Source organism: Leopardus geoffroyi, chromosome C3, assembly GCF_018350155.1.
Source record: "Leopardus geoffroyi isolate Oge1 chromosome C3, O.geoffroyi_Oge1_pat1.0, whole genome shotgun sequence".
NCBI classification, from domain to species: Eukaryota; Metazoa; Chordata; class Mammalia; order Carnivora; family Felidae; genus Leopardus; species Leopardus geoffroyi.
The window spans coordinates 52,118,479-52,138,748 of NC_059338.1; the positions used below are offsets into that span (position 1 = coordinate 52,118,479).

The 20,270-nt window shown below is 47.2% G+C and overlaps 1 protein-coding gene across 1 annotated transcript in view; it reads left to right on the plus strand.

Annotated features, from left to right (window-relative positions):
- The window catches only part of TNR (tenascin R), a 410,039-nt gene that overhangs the window by 354,001 nt on the left and 35,768 nt on the right, over positions 1–20,270 (plus strand). The window contains exons 9-14 of the mRNA XM_045452824.1: positions 136–321; positions 13,214–13,303; positions 14,407–14,670; positions 15,493–15,762; positions 16,904–17,023; positions 17,957–18,103. Of these exons, the coding sequence (XP_045308780.1) occupies positions 136–321; positions 13,214–13,303; positions 14,407–14,670; positions 15,493–15,762; positions 16,904–17,023; positions 17,957–18,103 (1,077 nt within the window). The remainder of the gene's footprint in view (positions 1–135; positions 322–13,213; positions 13,304–14,406; positions 14,671–15,492; positions 15,763–16,903; positions 17,024–17,956; positions 18,104–20,270) is intronic.

The window sequence follows — 20,270 nt, forward strand, 5'->3', positions numbered from 1 at the left end:
AAGCTCAAGACCAGCCCTGGGGTTGACTCAAACCATGAAGCAGAAGGTCAGGAGCTATGGGCTCTCGCTCCAAAGCATGTTAAAGTTCAAGATGCGTGACAAGCGCAAATTTTGGTGATGTCTGACTCTTTTTAGAGATTGACGCCCCCAAGAACCTGCGGGTTGGCTCCCACACGGCCACCAGCCTTGATCTGGAGTGGGACAACAGTGAAGCAGAGGTCCAGGAGTACAAGGTCGTGTACAGCACCCTGGCGGGTGAGCAGTACCATGAGATGCTGGTCCCCAAGAGTATCGGTCCAACCACCAGAGCCACCCTCACAGGTGAGTACACCCTGGCTCCGGGGGCACATCAGTTCCTAACCCCACACCCTTACCACTCTCCTCCCAGTGCACCCAGCTCCACCCTGCCATCCCCAGATCCCACTCATTTACTCTCTCAAGTCCCTGTCGCGCATCTCTTGCCCTCCATTGTCTTCTGTCACTTGGCCAAATCTACTACAAGTCTTGTACAGACCACTGCAGGTAGCCTTCACATGTTCTCTCCTGACCCTCTTCACGTGGCCCACATGCCCTGCCTGGTTTCCCCAGTCTTCTCCTGTCTCCCCGCCCTCCCATGTGCCCTGGTGCTCCCCGTGCTCCAGGACCACAGGTCTGCGTCCGACAGTTCCTCAAACACCTTTTCCCTGCTCCCACAGGGCTTGGGACATGCTGTTCCCACCACCTGTCAGGCTCTCCCACCATCCTCTTCACCCGGTTATGTCTGCCTCTCTTTTACCTCTTGGTTCACTTGTCACTTCCTGGAGAGCCTGCATGGTCCCCAGGTGAGATCAGGTTATCCAGTCCTGCTGTCTCCTCTCACTGGTGACCACTGTCCTCACAGTGCTGCTCAGGTTATCATTATACCCTGTGGGTGTCATTATTCTGTTGTTGGTCTCCACCCTGGATCTAAAGCTCTGTGAATGGGGACCAACTGGGTTTTGCTCACTATTGACTCCAGCAAAGTGTCTAAGTCCAAGGTAAGTGATGGATAGATGGAAGGAAGGAAGGAAGGAAGGAAGGAAAGAAAGAAGAAAGGGAAGGGAAGGAAGGAATGAAGGAAAGAAAGAAGAAAGAAAGAAGAAAGAAAGAAAGAAAGAAAGAAAGAAAGAAAGAAAGAAAGGAGAAAGGGAAGGGAAGGAAGGAAAGAAAGAAAGAAAGAAGAAAGAGGAGGGAGAAAGGGAAGGGAAGGAAGGAAGGAAGGAAGGAAGGAAGGAAGGAAGGGAAGAAAGAAAAAAGCAAACATTCACTATGACTGGGGCATAGATTACAAGAGACCAGTTCGAGAAGGGGAGAGCCTAGTCATGCTATACACCCCATAAAGAGTTTGAGTTTATTCTTGAGGGCAATGGGGAGTCATGGAGGGATTTTAAATAAGGTGATACAATGACTACATAGATGTAGCTGCTGTGTGGACAGTGGGTGGGAGGAGGGCAAGGCCAGAGGCAGAGACTGGTCAGGGAGCTATGCTGCAATCAGAGGGCGAGAGGATGATAGTGCGGACTAAGTCAACACCCTAGATCACCATGACACTTGGCTGGGGAGCACTCCCTGTCTCCCTGGGGATGTGGGCCCTAGCCAGTGCTCCTCCCGGGACCTTAGACACACCCATCCAGGAAAACCTGCCCACTGGACTGCACTGAAAGGTAGATGACTGGAAATGTGGGGCATGGTTTTCAGGTGAAGGAGACTGTGCAAAGCGGCCACCCAGGGACTAGCAGTGAGCTCACTGAGACTTTATTTAACTTGTGTCTTGGCTTCCTGCAAAAGCACTTGCCATCTTAGTAGATAAGGGATACATAGCAAAGAGTGCATACAGTAAACAAGGGCAGTATAATCAAAGCTGTTTTCCTCCCGAACCGAAATCCCAGACCGCCTTGCAAAATGAGGCCAGTTAAAGTAAATATAATAAATGCTTTTTCCAGACAGACGCACTCCTCGAAGCACAGCAAGGAGATGGAAAGATCTGCTGACCAAGCAGGTTAATGGGGGTGAATTAAACATAGCAGGAACACGCCAGCTGGTGTAAAGGCCTCCACAGAGAGAAGGAGACATTCACAAAGATTAAGCAAAACAAAAAAACTGAAATGATGCAGGAGGGAACTGAGTCCAAGTGCAGCCCCCCCCCCTTGCCTAGAGCCGCAGGCTGATTTGGCAATTAGCAATTTACAAAAACGATGGCTAGTTGTTCAGATGGAGGATACGCCATAAAATCCTGAGAGAGATAGAGAGGCATCCGGTCACGTCCTAGTTATTATTTCCCAGGCCTGGGAAAGAAGATTCTACATTCATTGATCATCTATCTTATTCCAGGCACCTCCCCATAGTTATAGCTTATTTACTCTTCACCATAACCTCGTGACAGATGTCACCATCCCCATTTTCTGGATGAGGAAACTGAGGCCCAGAGAGTCTGGAAACTTGCCCACGCTCGCAGAGCTCCCAAGAGGCACAGCTGTGGCTCCAAGGCAGCTCTTCTGACACTTGTCAAAAGCCTTCCATCTCATGGCTGCTTGTACTAAAGAACTTAAAAGTAAAAGACAGTCAAAATGTAAATGCTGTAAACTTATAAGGAACGGAGAAATTATTATTGAGGAGTGGGCTTAGCGAGGTCCATTTTTTGGTTAGAGTCGAGCTTATGAAATAAAACTGTAAGTATATATTCCACGTAATTATCCCAGGGAGCTCGCTGCTGGGGAGATTTATAAAGGCAAATAGCTTTATGTGATTTAAGAAGGAATTATAGGCATGTAAGGAAATCAAGTATGTCTGTACTTGCTGAGATGCAAATTACAAGGGTTGTTGGCTCTCTTCCTGTGGTATCTGGGGGAAGAGAAGGACGGACTTGAAAGGAAGGAAGGCAAAATGAGGCAGAAGTTTGATCCCAGCTCTAGATACTTGTGTTTTTTCCCTCGCCCCCCAACTTGGACACTAAAAAGGAAAGTTTTTCAACCTCCAAGGTCTGAGTTTTGTTTTGTTTTGTTTTCTCATTCCAAACAAGTTGTTTATTTGCATGTATAAAGCAAGACCCCAGCCACAGGTGGGAAGGGCATTTCTGGCTCACCTGAGGCAATTCCTCCCTGGCCAGAAAGAGAAGGTAGAAACTTCCAACTCTGCACATCCCCACATGTCCTACCTCCTAGTCAAGAACAACTGCGGAGCACATAGTCACAGAGAACGGACTGAGGGTTGACCGGCGTGGGGGATGGAGGGGAGGTGGGCAAAATGGGTGAAAATGGTCAAAGATACAAACTTCCAGCTATAAAATAAGTAAGTCATGGGGATGACTGTAGTTAATAAACTCTGTCATATATTTGAAAGCTGCTAAGAAAGTAGATCTTAAAAATTCTCATCACTAGAAAAGAAATTATAACTATTCGTGGTGATGGATGTTAACTAGAGTTACCGTGGTTATCATTTCGTATGCCAATATCGAATTGTTATGTTGTACACCTGAAACTAATAGAATGTCATATGTCAATTATATCTCCATTTTTAAAAAAGACCCCGGAGGGGTGCCTGAGTGGCTCAGTCGCTTGAGCGTCTGACTCTTGATTTTCGTTCAGGTCATGATCTCATGGTCAAGAGATTGAGCCCCGCCCGCATTGGGCTCCGTGCTGAGCGTGGAGCCTGCTTAAGATTCTCTCTCTCCCTCTTCCTCTGCGCTTCCCACACTCCCTCTCTCATTAAAATAATTTAAAAAGTAAAAATAAAAATAAATACAAAAGAGAAAGAAAAAAATCATAATGGAGACTCTTAGCACAAGGTCCCTTTGCCTCTTGCCCCAGGTTTATTTGAATGCTTTGTTCTGTGGAACATGTTAGGAGCCAGGACTTTGGATCCTGCATCCAGGCACGACCAGTCCATTGTGATTTGGGACAGCTGACTTAATCTGCCTAAGCCTCTGTTTTGTCTTCTGTAAAACGGGAATAGCATCGCTTACGTCACTGTGCCATGATGAGGCTTTAATGAGATCATATATTTAATGAATGTAAAGTAGTATTTTTAACATAGCAAACTCCGTACATGGCTGATGATGGTGAGGGATGAGGGGGGCAGGGGGAGGAGCGGGAGGAGGTCAGTGAGCTAACGGTTTAGGACTTCCTGTAATGGGCGTGGCACAGAGCGGAGACCATGCTTCTCACAGTGTGGTGTGGGCACCAGCCACAAGTCGTCACCCCAGGAGCTTTTACAGCCCTCTCCCCCTGCCACCACATCAGCGTCTGCGTTCTAGAAGACCCCCAGGTGATTTGTGAGAGGTGCTCATTCAGAGCATGGCTTCTGAAGTTGCCCCCTTTGGTTTGAGACTGACTTCAGGGATGTGCGTTTGGGGCAAATTTCTTCAGTTTCCCAGGCTTCAGTTCCCTGGTCTGAAGGACATCACACCTTTCTCACGGGGTTGTTGGGAGGGTTAAATGAGATCATATATATCCGCGTATACAAGCACCTGGGATGGAGACCGGCTCATAGTGAACATTCAACAGCCATTCGATCTGGTATGGTTTTTAATCCCCACAAAGCTCAGACTGGGTGCACAGTAGCCTGGCCTCTCTCCCCAGTACAAGTTCACACCCCCGTTCTTCTCACGGCTGACTCTAAGCCCTGACGTCCCGTGGCATCTGTGTTTGCTATTCCCTGCTGAAGCCCTCGTCTTCACAGCCACCGATCACCCCTGTGCTGTGGGACACAGGCCCTGGCTGACTCTCTGGGCCTCTGAGTCACGCAGAGGGCTCGCGGCAAGCGGCCCCTGGCAGAGCCTTCCCCCACACATGCCTCTCCCTTTGCAACACAGAGGCCAGGCCCGGGCACAAAATGCCAGACATTTCTTTTCCATTATTCTCCACAGGCAATGCCCAGTGAATTCCCTCTGGAGTATGAACTTGTTTCTGAACAACAGACTCAGTGTCTGCAATGATTTTTTTTCCTCTGCTCTGGTGGTTTCTGTGTCCTTAATGATCAGTTTTTTAGGCTCAGCCTCTCGGCCGGGATGATGTGTGCTTGGCCTGTGTACCATACCTGGAGTCCCAAAGGGGTGCTGAGAGTTATGTACTTCACAGGCGCATCAAGGTACCTCTTGGTTAGACAGGCAGCACTTACCAAGGACGCGCACCACTGTTTTCTGGGCAGCGATGAGAAACCATAAACCCTAAAGAAAACTCTGGAAGGAGGAAGGGAAGACAGAAAATGTGGGAGACGGTGGGAAAAGAAGGAGATTCTCATTCCTTGACTGGAATTCGGTCACAAAACTCTGCTTCCACCCAATGCAAATGATAAACACCGCTCTGTGTCTGAGGTGACTCCTCTATATCTATCATCAGAGGCCTGTGGCTGCAGGGTTTTGCCAGGAGGGAAGAGGGGTTCGTCCTCAGCCGTCCACACTCTTCTGCCTGGTGCTCCCGCATGAACAGGAGCCCACACTTGAGGAGCCCCGTGGCCAAGAGAAAGGTTAAAGGAGCTGGCCCCTATGGCCCTGTGAGCGCTGGGCTCGAACCCAGGCCCCCAGAGCCAGTTCATCACAGCCCTGAGCAACTCTATCCCCAGGCCACACGCTGCTAACCAGAAAAATCAGCACCCGGGCTTAGGAAACCCAGGGCCTTGAAGATTCCTACAGACATCATGGTACGACACAAGATTGCAAGGAGACAAAGACCTACAGCTGCCACACACGATACATTCACTCACGCACAAGGCTGACGTCACGACTTGGGTCTGGGAGTTGCCACCTTGGAGGCCGCTAGTTTCTGGGGGCTTGGAACAGACGCCTCTCCCCAAACCCACATTTTCCTCCCCGGGCTCCCACGGGGTCTGGTGGTGAGAAGGTGGGCTCCCGAAGGTGCAGAGGTCCGTGTGTATGTCCACAGGAGGATTTTCCGTGAAGAAACCCGAGACTCCCTGAGAAGTCCAGCTGGCAAAACAGTGCTGACCAAGGCACTTGATGTTCACTTCACCCTGTCTGCACTCCCTGATGTGCCAGGGCACAAACACCAGACCCAGGGCCAGACCTTCAATGCCAGGCAGGCTCTTCTGAGGAGGAGTTGGGCAATAGGCCTGTGGCCCAGGCCAGATGGTTCTCAGCCTCCTTCAGGTGAAGTCACAGCGACCCCAAGTGGCCATTCTGGTAAGGCACCCTCTGAACAAGGTGCTGCCTTCTGGGGGCCAGAAAGTGGGGAGTGGGCTGCAGAGACCCACATGGAGGAGAGCGGGGAATGGCCAGAAGCTTCCACAGCTTTCCTCCTCACAGAGCTGGCACATAAGGGCGTCTGTGCCCTTATTTGTATTAAAGGACTGGGGCAAAGGAACCAGGAGAAAGCCAGGTGGGAACTTTTCGTCTTCTGCTTTGGCTTCTTCAGCAGGGAGCGCCTATTTACAGTAAAGACCCAGAGATACAATGTTCCTGCAGGACAGGGGGTGATGGGCCATGTTTATCATTAATCTCACTGGCAGCAAGAGAGCTGCATTCTAGAATATTCGTTAGTATTATTATTTTTTAATATAGGTTTGCGGGGTCATACTTTCCCTTAAAGTCAGCATGGGATTGACTGTTTCTCTTGATGCTTGAACGTCGTCCACACTCAAAAAATTGGTAGATGTCCTCCAAAACCTGATTCATTCAGGGAACCCTGGAGAAGCATCCACCATAACCCAAGATGATAAGGATGGGGAGCCTGGGAGCTTAGACCTCCATGATAGTAAAAAGTAGATGTTGCCCATCTGGTGTGATGTCAGGGGTTCCCGGGAGATCCTCTGTCTCTCTCCAATTATTTCCCATCTATAAATCTCTAGTACCCAAATTCCACTGTTGGAACTCTTCCTTATGAGGGGCCCTCCATTAGATCCCTGGTTTTCGTGAGTTATTTTACCAGATCGGCTGTTGCCTGTGTTATTCGTTCTGCCCGCAATGCCCTTTCTCGGCCCAGATACCTCTGATCCTTCAAAACCCAGTTCAGATATGCCTTCATAAGTCTTTCCAGCATTCCTGTCACCCTTGCTATTCTGCTTCCATGCAACACATATTTCTTCCACTATGCTACATTCTGAATTAAAATATAAAAAATCAAAGGGCACCTGGGTGGGTCAGTCAGTTAAGCACTTGACTCATGATTTCGGCTCAGATCATAATCTCACGGTCATTGGATCCAGCTCCACGTAGGGCTCTACAGTGACAGCACAGAGTCTGCTTGGAATTCTCTCTCTCTCTCTCTCTCTCTCTCCCTCTCTCTCTCTTCCCCTCCCTTGCTTACATGTGTGCATTCTTTCTCTCTCTCTCTTCCTTTCTCAAAATAAATTAAAAACACATTTAAAAAACTTTAAAATATAAAAAAAAGTCAAATCCCTTAACTCAAGACCTAAGGGTCTAGTGAGGAGACCAACATGAAAACTAACAGTAACAACATAATAACATCATTGTTGTAAAAACTGAGAGATGGTCTGCAAACTCCTTGGGCACAAGGTCCTCAATCTGCCCCTCCCTTTGAGAGCAGGTGTCCTGTGAATGCACTAGGGCCAACCAAATCCCTCACCCAGTTTGGTAGACTTGAGGTTCACAGTACTCAGGAGATGAGACCAGGGATTTAGAGATGGAAAGGGTCCCCATTTCTATGGATCTGCCTGAACCCGACCAAGCCTGCAGATCCCAGATGTCATTCATGGTTTTGCTGGTAAGAAGTAGCAATCGTGGGGCGCCTGGGTGGCGCAGTCGGTTAAGCGTCCGACTTCAGCCAGGTCACGATCTCGTGGTCCGGGAGTTCGAGCCCCGCGTCAGGCTCTGGGCTGATGGCTCAGAGCCTGGAGCCTGTTTCGGATTCTGTGTCTCCCTCTCTCTCTGCCCCTCCCCCGTTGATGCTCTGTCTCTCTCTGTCCCAAAAATAAATAAAGGTTGAAAAAAAAAAAAAAAAAAGAAGTAGCAATCTCAGCTTCTTGGGCCTCCTTCTCCCCATGACTTCCCTCCTAGCAGCAGGAGGCTGGAAGAATAGGTTTCCTAAACAGACGGAAGTGAATCATTCTACGTTCATCACCCACGGCCCTTGTGCTGCAGGGGACAATGTGCTCATTCCTTTCGCTCTTCAGCCCTAATTAATCTCTTCCTGCTCGCGTGCCCCATCCTGCCCACCAGAGAATTCCATATCCCCTTCCCTCGACCTTTCCTAATCTTGGCTAGCTTTCAAGGTTCAACTCAAGTCCCTCTTCTAGAAAGCTTTCCTTGGTCACTACAGGCGTGCCGATCCTGTCCGCCCTCTGAAATGGTTTCTTTAGTTAGCAAGCCCATGGTGTAGTGCCCAATTACTGAAATTCCAATCAGCTAGTCCACTCCTCTGGAGGATAGGGACCCTCCTCTCATAGGGTCAGGGACCATGCTAGGACATGGCAGGAAAAAAACAAAGGACTTGAGTTCCAAAGCCAGTTTTATTGTATATTAGCTTTATGACCTTAGTCAAGGAATGGACTTCTCGGAGCCTCTTTTTGCTCATCAGTAATGCCTTCCCAGCAGAGGCGCAGGAGGATTAAGTGAGGCAACAGGTACGAATCTCTAAGAACCTATAGCTAGTAGGAGTACTCTTGACCATCAGACCCTCAAAAAACTTGCCTCAATTTTTAGGCCTCATTTCTTCCCTCCCTTTCTTTTTCATTGTTCTTCTAGATTCTCCACTGCATGAAGCTCAGTGCTTGGTGTATTGTGGGTGCTCAATAAATACTTTCCTCCTTCAGTACAGATTTCTTTTATATCACTGAGGGCAAGGGTGATGTCCATTCGGCTCACCCTGATATCCCCAGTACCCAACCCTGTGCCTGGCACAGAGGAGGCCCTCAATAATGTTTGGTGAGTGAATGAACTGCATGCCTTTGGGAGTTCAGCGAAGAATGGGTATGCAGCGAAAGAGTTGAGAAAAGCGTCAACCTCCAAGCCAAACAAAGGCATGGAGAGTGGTGGTTTCCCATGGGATGAATTTTCTGAGCTGTTGTGAAGAAAGGGAACAGAGCCATTCAAATGCCACCATTTTCAGGAGGTGGATGGAAAGATAAAGAGAGCATTGATAGAGAGCAATGGGGTCTTTAAAAAGTGAGAAATCCCTAGGAGTCCACAGAGTCCTGATGTATAAGTGTGCTGGATATGCTTCAGATACACATTTTCTTTTCCAGCAGAACTGTATTTTACCTGCTGGCAAAGAGCAACAATTCACTTGTAGCACAGGAAGAAAGCTGCAGAAAATCAAAAGAAAGCAGCAGGCAGGAACCTATAAACGAGTCCCACTTTCCCATCCCCTAGACAGAAAGCCTGGGACGAGAGTACTTTAAATTCTGCTCTGCAGTTTTTCTGGGAAAAGACGATTCCGTTGTAAATTATTGAACATTTCATTTAAGCTTCATAAATAAGAAACTCAGATGAAAACGTTACATGTTAGATCCGTTCGGCAACATATAATTTCTGTCTTACTCCCTCGATCTGTCACCCTTCATCTACGTCAGAGAATTTCTACTTCATTATAGGCAATTGAAGGTTTCAATCAGATGCCTAAGAAAAGTAGTTTATGTTCCAAAGGTAACCTAATTTCTCCAACCAAGGATGTACCTGGGACTCGCCGAACATATTGACGGAGTTAGATGTGTGCTTCCAACGTTTCTGGGGGCGTCGCAATCACCCACTCAATCTAGTGGCAGGTACTCCTCCCAGCCAGGGGACAGCTCCTCGTTGACAGCTGGACTTCCAGAATCGCTTGTTTCTTCAGAGCTAACAGGCTAAGCCCCAGCAAACTGACAACAGGTGTGCCCAGGACTAGCCTCTACCTACCTGGGACACACAAAAAAGGACTCAAGGTCCTGGAATAGTTCTCTGAGTGAAGTAATAATAAAACCAGCTACTATTGCCATGGGCCAGGCACCGTCCTGCACTTAATCCTCACGGCCACCGTTCGAGATGAATACCACCGGGTTTCCCATTCTACAGAAACTGATGCTCAAAAATACTAAGTATCAAAGTGATGCAGGTAGAAAGTGGCAGAGAATGAATGGTAACATAAGTATGGCAGACCTCAAAGTCTGTCACTCTTCAAACTTTACCTCCACTGGTGTTGACACTTCAGAGGAAGAAAGAATGAAGGGTTAAGAAGTGGGCTGGAGCTGGTCTGAGAAAGGGAAAAGAGGGCTGACTCTCATACACTCCTTCAAGGGAGCCTGGTTGGTAAGGCCTGGTAGGTACTGTCTTACTCAAGCATGGGGACATTTATTGCTTTGGGCTGGACTAAAGCTCTACTGATGAGGGGATGCACAGCCCTCTGGCTACCATGCAGCGTTCTCCTTCATTAAACCAAACCATTTGTTAAGGAAAGGTTGCTCAATGCATTTCCTGTCAAAGTCATTCCTATTACCTCAGGAAGCCCGGGGAAGTCACAGCTGCTCAGGGAAAGGGACGACATTGAGGGAGGGGTGGGACATTCCAGTTCTCCTAAAAGTCCCGAATCCCTGAGGCCAGAAGTCTGAGTGTCCTCTCCAGCTGGCCATACACTTACTCTTTGCCTTAGTTTCTTTTCATAATTTGATGGTGTACTGGTTTGAATGGTGTCCCCCCTCCCCAACCCCCACCCCCCACCCCCAGTTCATGTCTAACTGGAACCTGTGAATACAACCTTATTTGGAAATAGGGTCTTTACAGAGGGAACCAAATTAAAATGAGGTCATAACAGATTAGGGTGGGCCCTAAATCCAATGTGCACAGTGCCTTCATAAGAAGGGGAGAAGACACAGACACACAGGGAGAATGCCACATGTTACAGACTGAATGTTTTGCGTCCCCCCAAAAGTCATGTGTTGGAAACCCCATTCCCAGTGTGATATTAGCAGATAGGGACTTTGGGAGGTGATTAGGTCATGAGCAAGTAGCCCTCATGAATGGGATTGGTGCCCTTGTAAAAGAGACCCCAGAGAGTTCTCTTGTTCCTTCCACTGAATGGAAACACAGAGAGGTGACGGCCATCTATGAACCAGGAAGTGAGGTCTCTCCCAATGTCAAATCTGTTGGTGCCTTGATCTTGGACTTCTCAGTCTCCAGAACTGTGAGAAATAAATGTGGTTTAAACCACCCAGCCCATGGCAGTTTGTGATAGCAACCCGAGCAGACTGAGACACTATGAGGCAGAGCCTGGAGCAGAATGCCCAACATGGGCAGCAACCACCTAAAGCTGGAAGAGGCAAGGAAAGATGTTCCCCTTAGTTTCCCCTTGGGAAGGAGCACTGCCTCTCCCCTCAGCACCTTGTTTTGGGCCCTCTAGACTCTAGAACTGTGGTAGATTACATTTCTGTTGTTGTAAGCCACCCCTTGTCATCATTTGTCATGGCGGCCACAAGAAACTAATGCAGATGGAGAAAAGACTCCCCATCCCACCATCCTCACAAGGTTGTGCTGAGGGTCAAAACACATCCAGGTATTTTGAAAAGAACAAATGTTATATAAATGTAGAATAACATGATCATCAGCCATGGCTCTTGTGGCCCCACACAGATTGCCCTCCCCCCCACCAAAATGCCTACCAGAAGGACTCAGGTTCATCATGGGGGACCCCACAGGTGATAATTTGATCATTTTGTATTTTTCTACAATCCCACTTCTAGTAAATGAGGGTGAGTTTGTGCTAGTTTGATGCTAGAATAATGGTCCCTAAAGATGTCTACATTCTAATCCCAGGAGCATGTGACTCTGTCAACCTACATGACAAAAAGGAAATTGTAGGTGTGATTAGGTTATATCGGTGGGGCCAATATAAGAACAAGGGTTCTTATAAGAGAGATACAGGGAGATCAGAACCAGAGTAGAAGATGGGGAAGGGACACAGAGGTCAGAAAGAAAAACAGATATGAAAATGCTATGCTGTTGGCTTTGAAGATGGATTAAGGAGCCACAAGCCAAGGGAGGCAGGAAGCCTCTAGAAGGTGGGAAAGGCAAAAAAACAATTTCTCCCCCAGAGCCTCCAGAGGCTGCAACCCTGCTGAAACATTTAGACTTCAGACCTGCTGATGCTGAACTATAAAATAATAGACTTGTGTTGGTTTGAGCCACGATATTGTGGTAATATATTACAGCGGCAATAGGATATTAATATACCGGTCAAGCCAGTTAGTCTGAAAATGAATATGGGAGACAGTAGGAAGACACCCCAGATAATTGCAGGTATCCTGGGAGGCGCCCGGTGATTCTTTGTATTAATCCCCCAAAGGATTTCCCCAGAAAAGTTTATATCCTTTAGTTGGACAGTTTTTGCGTTTTTTCCATCTTCTCAGAGTCCCCTGGAAGTCAAATCTAAGATTGAATCCATAACTTTAAATACCCTGGCATCTGAATTAACAACTTTGGTAGGGAGCCCATAGCAGCAAGGCTTCTGCCTGCCCCTATGTTAAAGGCCTGGTAGCCTATTCATCCAGTGTTGCTCCCTAGAAAGGATCCTGGAGTCCCCATATGGTTTCAATCTCTATCTATAAAAGGTGCAGATTGGTGCTCACAGCATTCGAGAAATGCTTTAGGGGCACCTGGGTGGCTCAGTCCATTAAACATCCAACTTTGCCTCAGGTCATGATCTCATGGTTTGTGGGTTCGAGCCCTGCGTTGGGCTCGAGCCCTGCGTTGGGCTCGAGCCCTGAGTTGGGTTCTGTGCTGACAACTCAGAGCTTGGAGCTTGCTTCAGATTCTATGTCTCCCTCTCTCTCTCTCTGCCCCTCCCCCCACCCCCATGCTCTGTCTCTGTCTCAAAAATAAATGAACATTAAAAAAAATTAAAAAAAAAAAAAAGAAATGCTTTAAAGGCCCATATCCATACAATCCCTCCTCCAATTCACAACTTATACAACTCCTTTCACCAGCCGTAACCAACTTGAGACTCTAAGGACCTTTGGAAGACCTTCCAAAGGAGAGCACATTTCTGAAGGTCACTAACAAGGGCAGCTTTGCTGCCTTCCCGATGAGACCAGCAGCAAGAAGGAAGCTGCATGGAGCACTTCATCCTGTTGACTTGGTATGGATTTCCTAAATGTTGAAATTGGGATTTCCTACTAGGTAAAATTAGGAGGAGATTCAGGAAGGACTAAACATAAGATCCATACAGGAATCTAAGCTTATTTGCTTCCCTCCTTTCTGCCTTCCCCACCACTGACACACACACAGAATAATGTTTGTTTCTGCATCTACCGACAGATTTGGTTCCTGGCACGGAGTATGGAGTTGGAATATCCGCTGTCATGAATTCACAGCAAAGTGTACCAGCCACCATGAATGCCAGGACTGGTGAGTAGGACTGCCACAGAAGCAGACCAGGATGCTGTGCAAGCCTGAGAAGCCACGGAGGCTTGTGGCTTGCTTGTCCTGGCAAGGGCCGGTCAGAAGGCAATGCCCCCTAATGAACAGGTCCCTGGATGACAGTTATCAGCCTAGGAACAACATCTACCTGCAGATCGTTGATCTCTGTGCCTAACCTCTGCTATCAATATGCAGGATAGTCTCACTCACTTCCTCACAGATCTGTGCATGGTCTCCAATGGTCTGGTGGGCTGCCCCCAGAGGTGGAAAATTCGAAATCAGTTGGTGTCGTAGCAAGTCTTTCTAATATAATACCTCAGAGCAGGCAGAATGTGATGTCCCTCACCATGGATGACAGAAGCCCTCAGAAAGGTCATAGGGATAAAGGTTTAGACTTGGAAACAACCCATTAAATCTAAGGGCAATGGAAAATTCCACTCGAGACCCTTGCCACTCAGCATCTGGCATATTTGCTTCCAAATTCTGGGTAAATTTCAAAATCACTCTGGAACTTTAGGTACAGGCAGCTGGCATGGGGTGGGGATTTTGAGCCAATCCCTGCTCCAAGGCTCATTCCAACATAGACAACCTCTCTAAGAGAACCACAAGGACACAGGTCCCCAGGAGTTATCAAACCTAATTACCTGTACACCCATGGCCAGATCAGTCACAATGGCCTCAGGAACAGGGGTAGCTACTATTGCCAAGAATGTCATATCCCTACTTGATGGTGGCTCCTATTTTACCCTGGTTGGATTGCTGAGAAAGGCTGGAAGAAAATGAATATGGAAAGCTTGATAATCAACAGCCAGCTTTGTCCCAGAGGTATGTCCCAGAGGTGGATGTATTCCTATGGTGTTGGAGCTATTAATACCTTTATGCAGATTGTCCATCTATATACCAAGCCCTTGGCCATCTTTCAAAGGGAAGGTACTTAACAAAATGTGACAGAATTGTCAGCAATGACAAGCTAATCCTCATGGTCAGCAGGCCTGTTTATAGTTTAGAAATCCACAGGGAGGTCCGATTCCAATAAATACTGGCCCTTGTATGGAACTTGTGTAAAATAGGCCACTTATGTTGATCCACAGAACTCGATAGTCCCCGAGACCTCATGGTGACAGCCTCCTCGGAAACCTCCATCTCCCTCATCTGGACCAAGGCCAACGGCCCCATTGACCACTACCGAATTACCTTTACCCCGTCCTCCGGGATCGCCTCAGAAGTCACTGTGCCCAAGGACAGAACCTCATACACACTGACGGATCTAGAGCCTGGGGCAGAGTACATCATTTCAATCACTGCTGAGAGGGGTCGGCAGCAAAGCTTCGAATCCACCGTGGATGCCTTCACAGGTACCAGGGTAGCAGACATCCTAGCTGGGCTCAGGGATCAATGGATCCTAGTATGAGGAAGTCATCTAAGTAGCCTACTCTTCCAATGCCCCCATTTTGTTTAGAGAAGGAGGAATGTGGATAGAGAAAGAAGAGATCGAGGAGAAATTAACAAATACATCAAGACGGAATGGTTGGAAGTAAAGGGGAGAGAGGAGCAAGGCTACCTACGTGCCTGAAAATTTGTATCTGGTTTTCTAAAACCTGGACATAGGGATTGATTCTGTTCATCTTTCCCCGTCTGCACTAAATCAGTGGGCATTCAGAAGATCCATGGGATCATGTTAAATTTCTCCCAGGACAGAGAGCCAAAACATAAGAGACTGTTAAAAACTGAGAACAAACTGAGGGTTGATGGGGGGATGGGAGGGAGGGGAGGGTGGGTGATGGGTATTGAGGAAGGCACCTTTTGGGATGAGCACTGGGTGTTGTATGGAAACCAATTTGACAATAAATTTCATATATTAAAAAAAAAAAAAATTTCTCCCAGGACAAAGATTTTAAATGCTGGGTGAGTATTAGGAAGAAGTATTATGAGGTGTTACCCTGCTGAGGGCATTCATTTTTCAGTATAAGGCTTGGAGAAAGGAGATGGACAGGACTAGAGAGTGAGGGGCTGTAAGCTCTGAGTCAGCAGGTGAAGGTACAGTCGTAATTGATAAGGAAAGCAGATCCCTCCTAATTGATAAGGCAAGCAGATCTCTTCAGTCAGATGGCTCTCCTAGCCCAGTGGTCCCACCACCTCGTGTGTATTTCAGAACCATCATCTTCTCTGCTTTGCAGGCTTCCGCCCCATCTCCCATTTGCACTTTTCTCACGTGACCTCCTCCAGCGTAAACATAACCTGGAGTGACCCATCCCCTCCAGCAGACAGACTCATCCTGAACTACAGCCCTCGGGATGAAGAGGAAGAGATGACAGAGATCTCCCTGGAAGCTACCAAGAGGCACACTGTCCTGATGGGTCTGCAGCCAGCCACCGAGTACATCGTGAACCTGGTGGCAGTCCATGGCACGGTGACCTCTGAACCCATTGTGGGCTCCATCACCACAGGTGAGGTGGGGGGGCTCGACAGCAGGTGGTGAAGGGCGTTCCTACAGAGGTCTTTAACAAGTCAATGAAATTTACAAAGAGAAACACCTAAGAAGTAGGGGCCTGCCTCACTTGGCTAGAGAGGGTCTGTGAGCTGTTCTGAAAGAGCCACCTTTTCCAGGGCTGCATAAAATGTGTAAGATGGGAAGCTTCCATTGGGAAGGTAGGACAGACTCAATGTCTTGAGGAGGCCAGGGCTTGAATGCATTGGTCCAGAGGTTCTCACACTACCAGCCTGAAGAGAGTTAACCTTCAAAAGGAAACTCCATCTCTTGACTGCTCAATAAGGTCACTCGTACAAATGATGCTTCCTCAAAATTATGTGGGACGAGCACTAGCATGCGGCCATGTAGGAACCTGGTACTCAGAGAGTGGGGTTGGTTTGCGTGTTGTGTGGAAAACACAGGCACTGTGAGACTATTGGATCAAATTCATCTCATCACTCTCAAATGTAATCCCAGATATGAGTATGCATGTGGCTGAGGACATGTGTATTTGGGTGGTTTCCTATATAATGACAAGAACCCACTAACTAGACAAGTACATTAAGCACTCAGTTGGTTTTGACCCTGCAGTCCTCCAGTAGTCAAAAAAATGAGGTACCCAGTACAAATGAAATATAGTTTCGGAAAGTGGATTTGTTCTGGACTCGTGCTCTGAAATCCCTCTACAGTCAATAGGCAGTTTTTCCAAACTGAACCATAGGTGGCTGCTAAAAAATAAGAGAAACAGAGTTGGGTTTGTCTAAGAGAAGCTGCTCTAGGGAAAATGACTATGTTACTCCCAGTTCAAAAGAAAACATATGAACTTAAAGGAAAGTTCCAGTTGGCCTTGACACAGCTAACAGTTGCTACACAGCACAGAGCTTGCCAGTTCGACCTAATGTTGTTAAAATATTCTCCATGAACATGGCTTTAGCCATACCTATGACTTTTCATTTCAAACTTGGGCCTAATCATGGCTTTAAGGATGCCCTAGTACAAAGGGCTTGTCTGTCCCTGCGACACTATTAGCTCTTGGTCCACAAGAAACCAAGGATAAGAATTGCTTTCTCACACTGTGCTTTTCTGTCTTTTTCCCACAAACACGCGGGTCCTTGTAGGAATTGATCCCCCCAAAGACATCACAGTTAGCAATGTGACCAAGGACTCAGTTATGGTCTCCTGGAGCCCTCCTGTTGCATCATTTGATTACTACCGAGTATCGTATCGGCCAACACAAGGTAATAAAGTCACTTGATTTCTCACAAATGGATGGGATTTGGTGCTGAGTGACAACTGCTCTGGGAGAAATACATATCCCAGAGGATATCACCCCTGCCTGCATTCTCCCCCTCTCTGTAGCGCGCTCCTTCACAATGAGAGTGGGTTAAGGAGGAGCAGGCAAGAAACCCTGAACTCACCAACTCCTCTCACACACGGCTGGACTATATTCACCCAGAAACCAGGCCCTCAACCAGCAGAGAAAATCATGGTAACTGGTCACCATTATCTAGGCAGTCTAGTGAAAAACAACCCCCCCAAAAAAATCTGCCAAGATCCAGGGTCATGTGCACTTTCCCGAGAGACTAGTCCAAGACTAGAAGCCTGTGGGATTCCTAAAGACTCGGCTGAGCCAGATGGAGCCTTAGAGGGAGCCACAGTGATGGTGGTCTTATTTCTACCACTCCAGCCAAGTCAGGAGTCAGAAAAAGTTGGCACAGACCTTCACCCTGCCAGTTCCTGCTGTGCATGCCACATTGTTAACAAAGTAGAGGGCATGCCCACTTCCAAGGAGGCAGTGGGAAAGTTTTCCAGACTACCCTGTCTCCGGGCTGCATAGACCCCTCTTCACAGTCCATGCCTGTTAGACTGCCTTAAGAAGACCAGCTTGTTAGAAAACTAAATAAATCACTTTGTTGTTGTTGTTGTTGTTGTTGTTGTTGTTCCAAGGAACCTATAAAATGAGGAGGTGGGACCAGCATACAAGCTCTCCTCAAGCTCCAATATTCCCAGTCCATAAACCACTTCTCTTCTTTCCCCACCAAGCGCTGAGCTTTGCACCCGTCTGTGCTTCATGACAAAGTGCTGCCAGAAGCTTCTATGTAGATAGACTATACCATGAGCTGTGTTGAAGCATCTGCTGAACTTTAACAGTGGCTTCTGCTCTTCCTTAGTGGGACGGCTGGACAGCTCAGTGGTGCCCAACACGGTGACAGAATTCACCATCACCAAGTTGTATCCAGCCACTGAATATGAAATAAGTCTCAACAGTGTGCGGGGCAGAGAGGAGAGTGAGCGCGTCTGCACCCTCATTCACACAGGTAAGCATGTCTCCCTGTCATGAGCCAAGTCAGGATGCTGGCTGAGGACCCACAACAGACAGAAGAGGCAAACAGTAGAGTTGTTCTGGCTAATATAGAGGGCACTGGTCCTGGGCTCAGAGGCTCCATTCTTGGGTGTCCCTCAGACTCACTGTGTTATGCAAAGCAATTTACAATTTCTCTCCCCACTGATATTCCTAATACTGGAAGTTTAGACCTTATTGATTTGGGTCAGAAATTTTCATGGAATTTCCAGTAAGAAAGGTGACCTTTTAAAGACGCATGATGAAAGTGAATTCCAGAACAGACATCTGAATCATCACATCTAATTAAAAGAAAATTTTTTTTAATGTTTACTTATTTTTGAGAGAGAGAGAGAGTGAAAGGAGGGGGGAGGGTCAGAGAGAGAGACACACACAGAATCTGAAGCAGGCTCCAGGCTCTGAGCTGTCAGCACAGAGCCCGATGCAGGGCTCAAATTCATGAACGGTGAGATCAGACCTGAGCCGAAGTCAGACGCCCAACTGACTGAGCTCCCCCAGGCGTCCCTCACATTTAATTTTTTAAAAGACTCAGTCAGGTAAATTTTACCTCAGAGAAGGAAAAGTTGATTATATCAGTAATAACCCATAGGGTCCTGAAACTCTTCATCCTCTGTAGCCAGAAGCCACCAAGTGGCTGCATTTGCTATTGCTTTGTGCTCAAAAGGTGGTGGCCTTCCTTTGGAAAGTGAGCCCTTTGGATGCACCTGAGAACAGGGCTCCCGCAACAGCTCCACTGCTCCTCCTCAGTCAGCCCACCATGCAGAACTAGGAAAGATATGCTGTAGAAGTCACCAGAGGGGACAAAGTTTTCTGTCCCCAGACCCCACATCTAACCTTCCAGTGAAGCTATTATTCCCACGGCACATGGGAAAACATCCAACCTGCCTCGTTAGAACAGCCGGCTTTCCTGAGGCTGCTTAATTTCCTCAGAGAATGGCATTTCCTGAACGAGGGAAAGGTAACTTGGAATTCCTCACTGTTTTTGTAGATACTCTCACAGGCCCAGAAACATCTGTAAAGTAATGGCCTAGAAATGTTCCTTCAGAATGTTCAGAACCTCAAGAAATTATTCTTCTAAAAGATACCACAGGGTATTCTCATCTTCCCTAGTCTCCTCACAGGCCTGTGACTACAGATAACCCAGCAATATTTTTGGTCCAATCTTTCCTTTCCATCAAATTATCTGTGACCATTAAAGCATCAAGAAATATTGACCCAAAGTGATGCCCAATGAGTCAAAAGAAGCCCCCCTCTCACCTTCCTGAAAGTCTTAGAAATTCATAGCAAAGAAATTAGGCTCTTTCTCTTTGAGAACAAGAAAATGAATTTCAAGAGCCTCCTACCCCCGAGGGTAAAAGAAAGCAGCAACTTGGGTCAAAACACCTCATCTTGGGTTTGTGGTTATAAGCAGCAAGTATCTGTAAAGCAGATATTCAGTAGTGCACCAACCCAAACCACCCTCCTTTAGGTTTAAGCAGAGCTATTGGCAACTCCCGACAACCAGATGACCCACAATAATGTCTTATCTTGTTGTTTTAATGTAAGGTCTATGATTTTGCAATTGGGAGAAATGAGTACTCCTTTAGGATCTCACGCTTAATCTCAGAGGGATCAAGCTAACTGTAGTCTCCCAAGACTTTTCCTCTTTGTCTCTTCTCATAAGGTTGCATTGGAAGAACTTGCTGAAGACACAGATGATGGATGCAGTTGAGATATTAAAACTGAACAAAAGTTCACAGTTGTTGCTTTCAAATGAGGAATACGGGCAAGCTATAGAAACCTGCAGTTAGGGGTCAACAGCACATCTTGGTCCCCAGGAGTAAATTACATGATACTTGGGTTGAGTTGATACTTAAACTATTCTAATAACCTCCATTTCTAAAATAAATCCTAACCTTATGGAAGGGAAGCATAGTAAGAAACATATGCATAGAACATGGGCAAATAAGAATAGGCACACGGTCCCATGATGAGCAAACTCTGTTCCCCCCAACAGGCACCACTGGCCTTTAGCCTGGAAGAATCCCCTTGACTCTATGCCACAAAAAGGATACCCAGAACTCAATACAGAGGAGGTCTGTGGTAAAGCAATCATCATATGTGGCTTTAGAGGCAACCTGAGT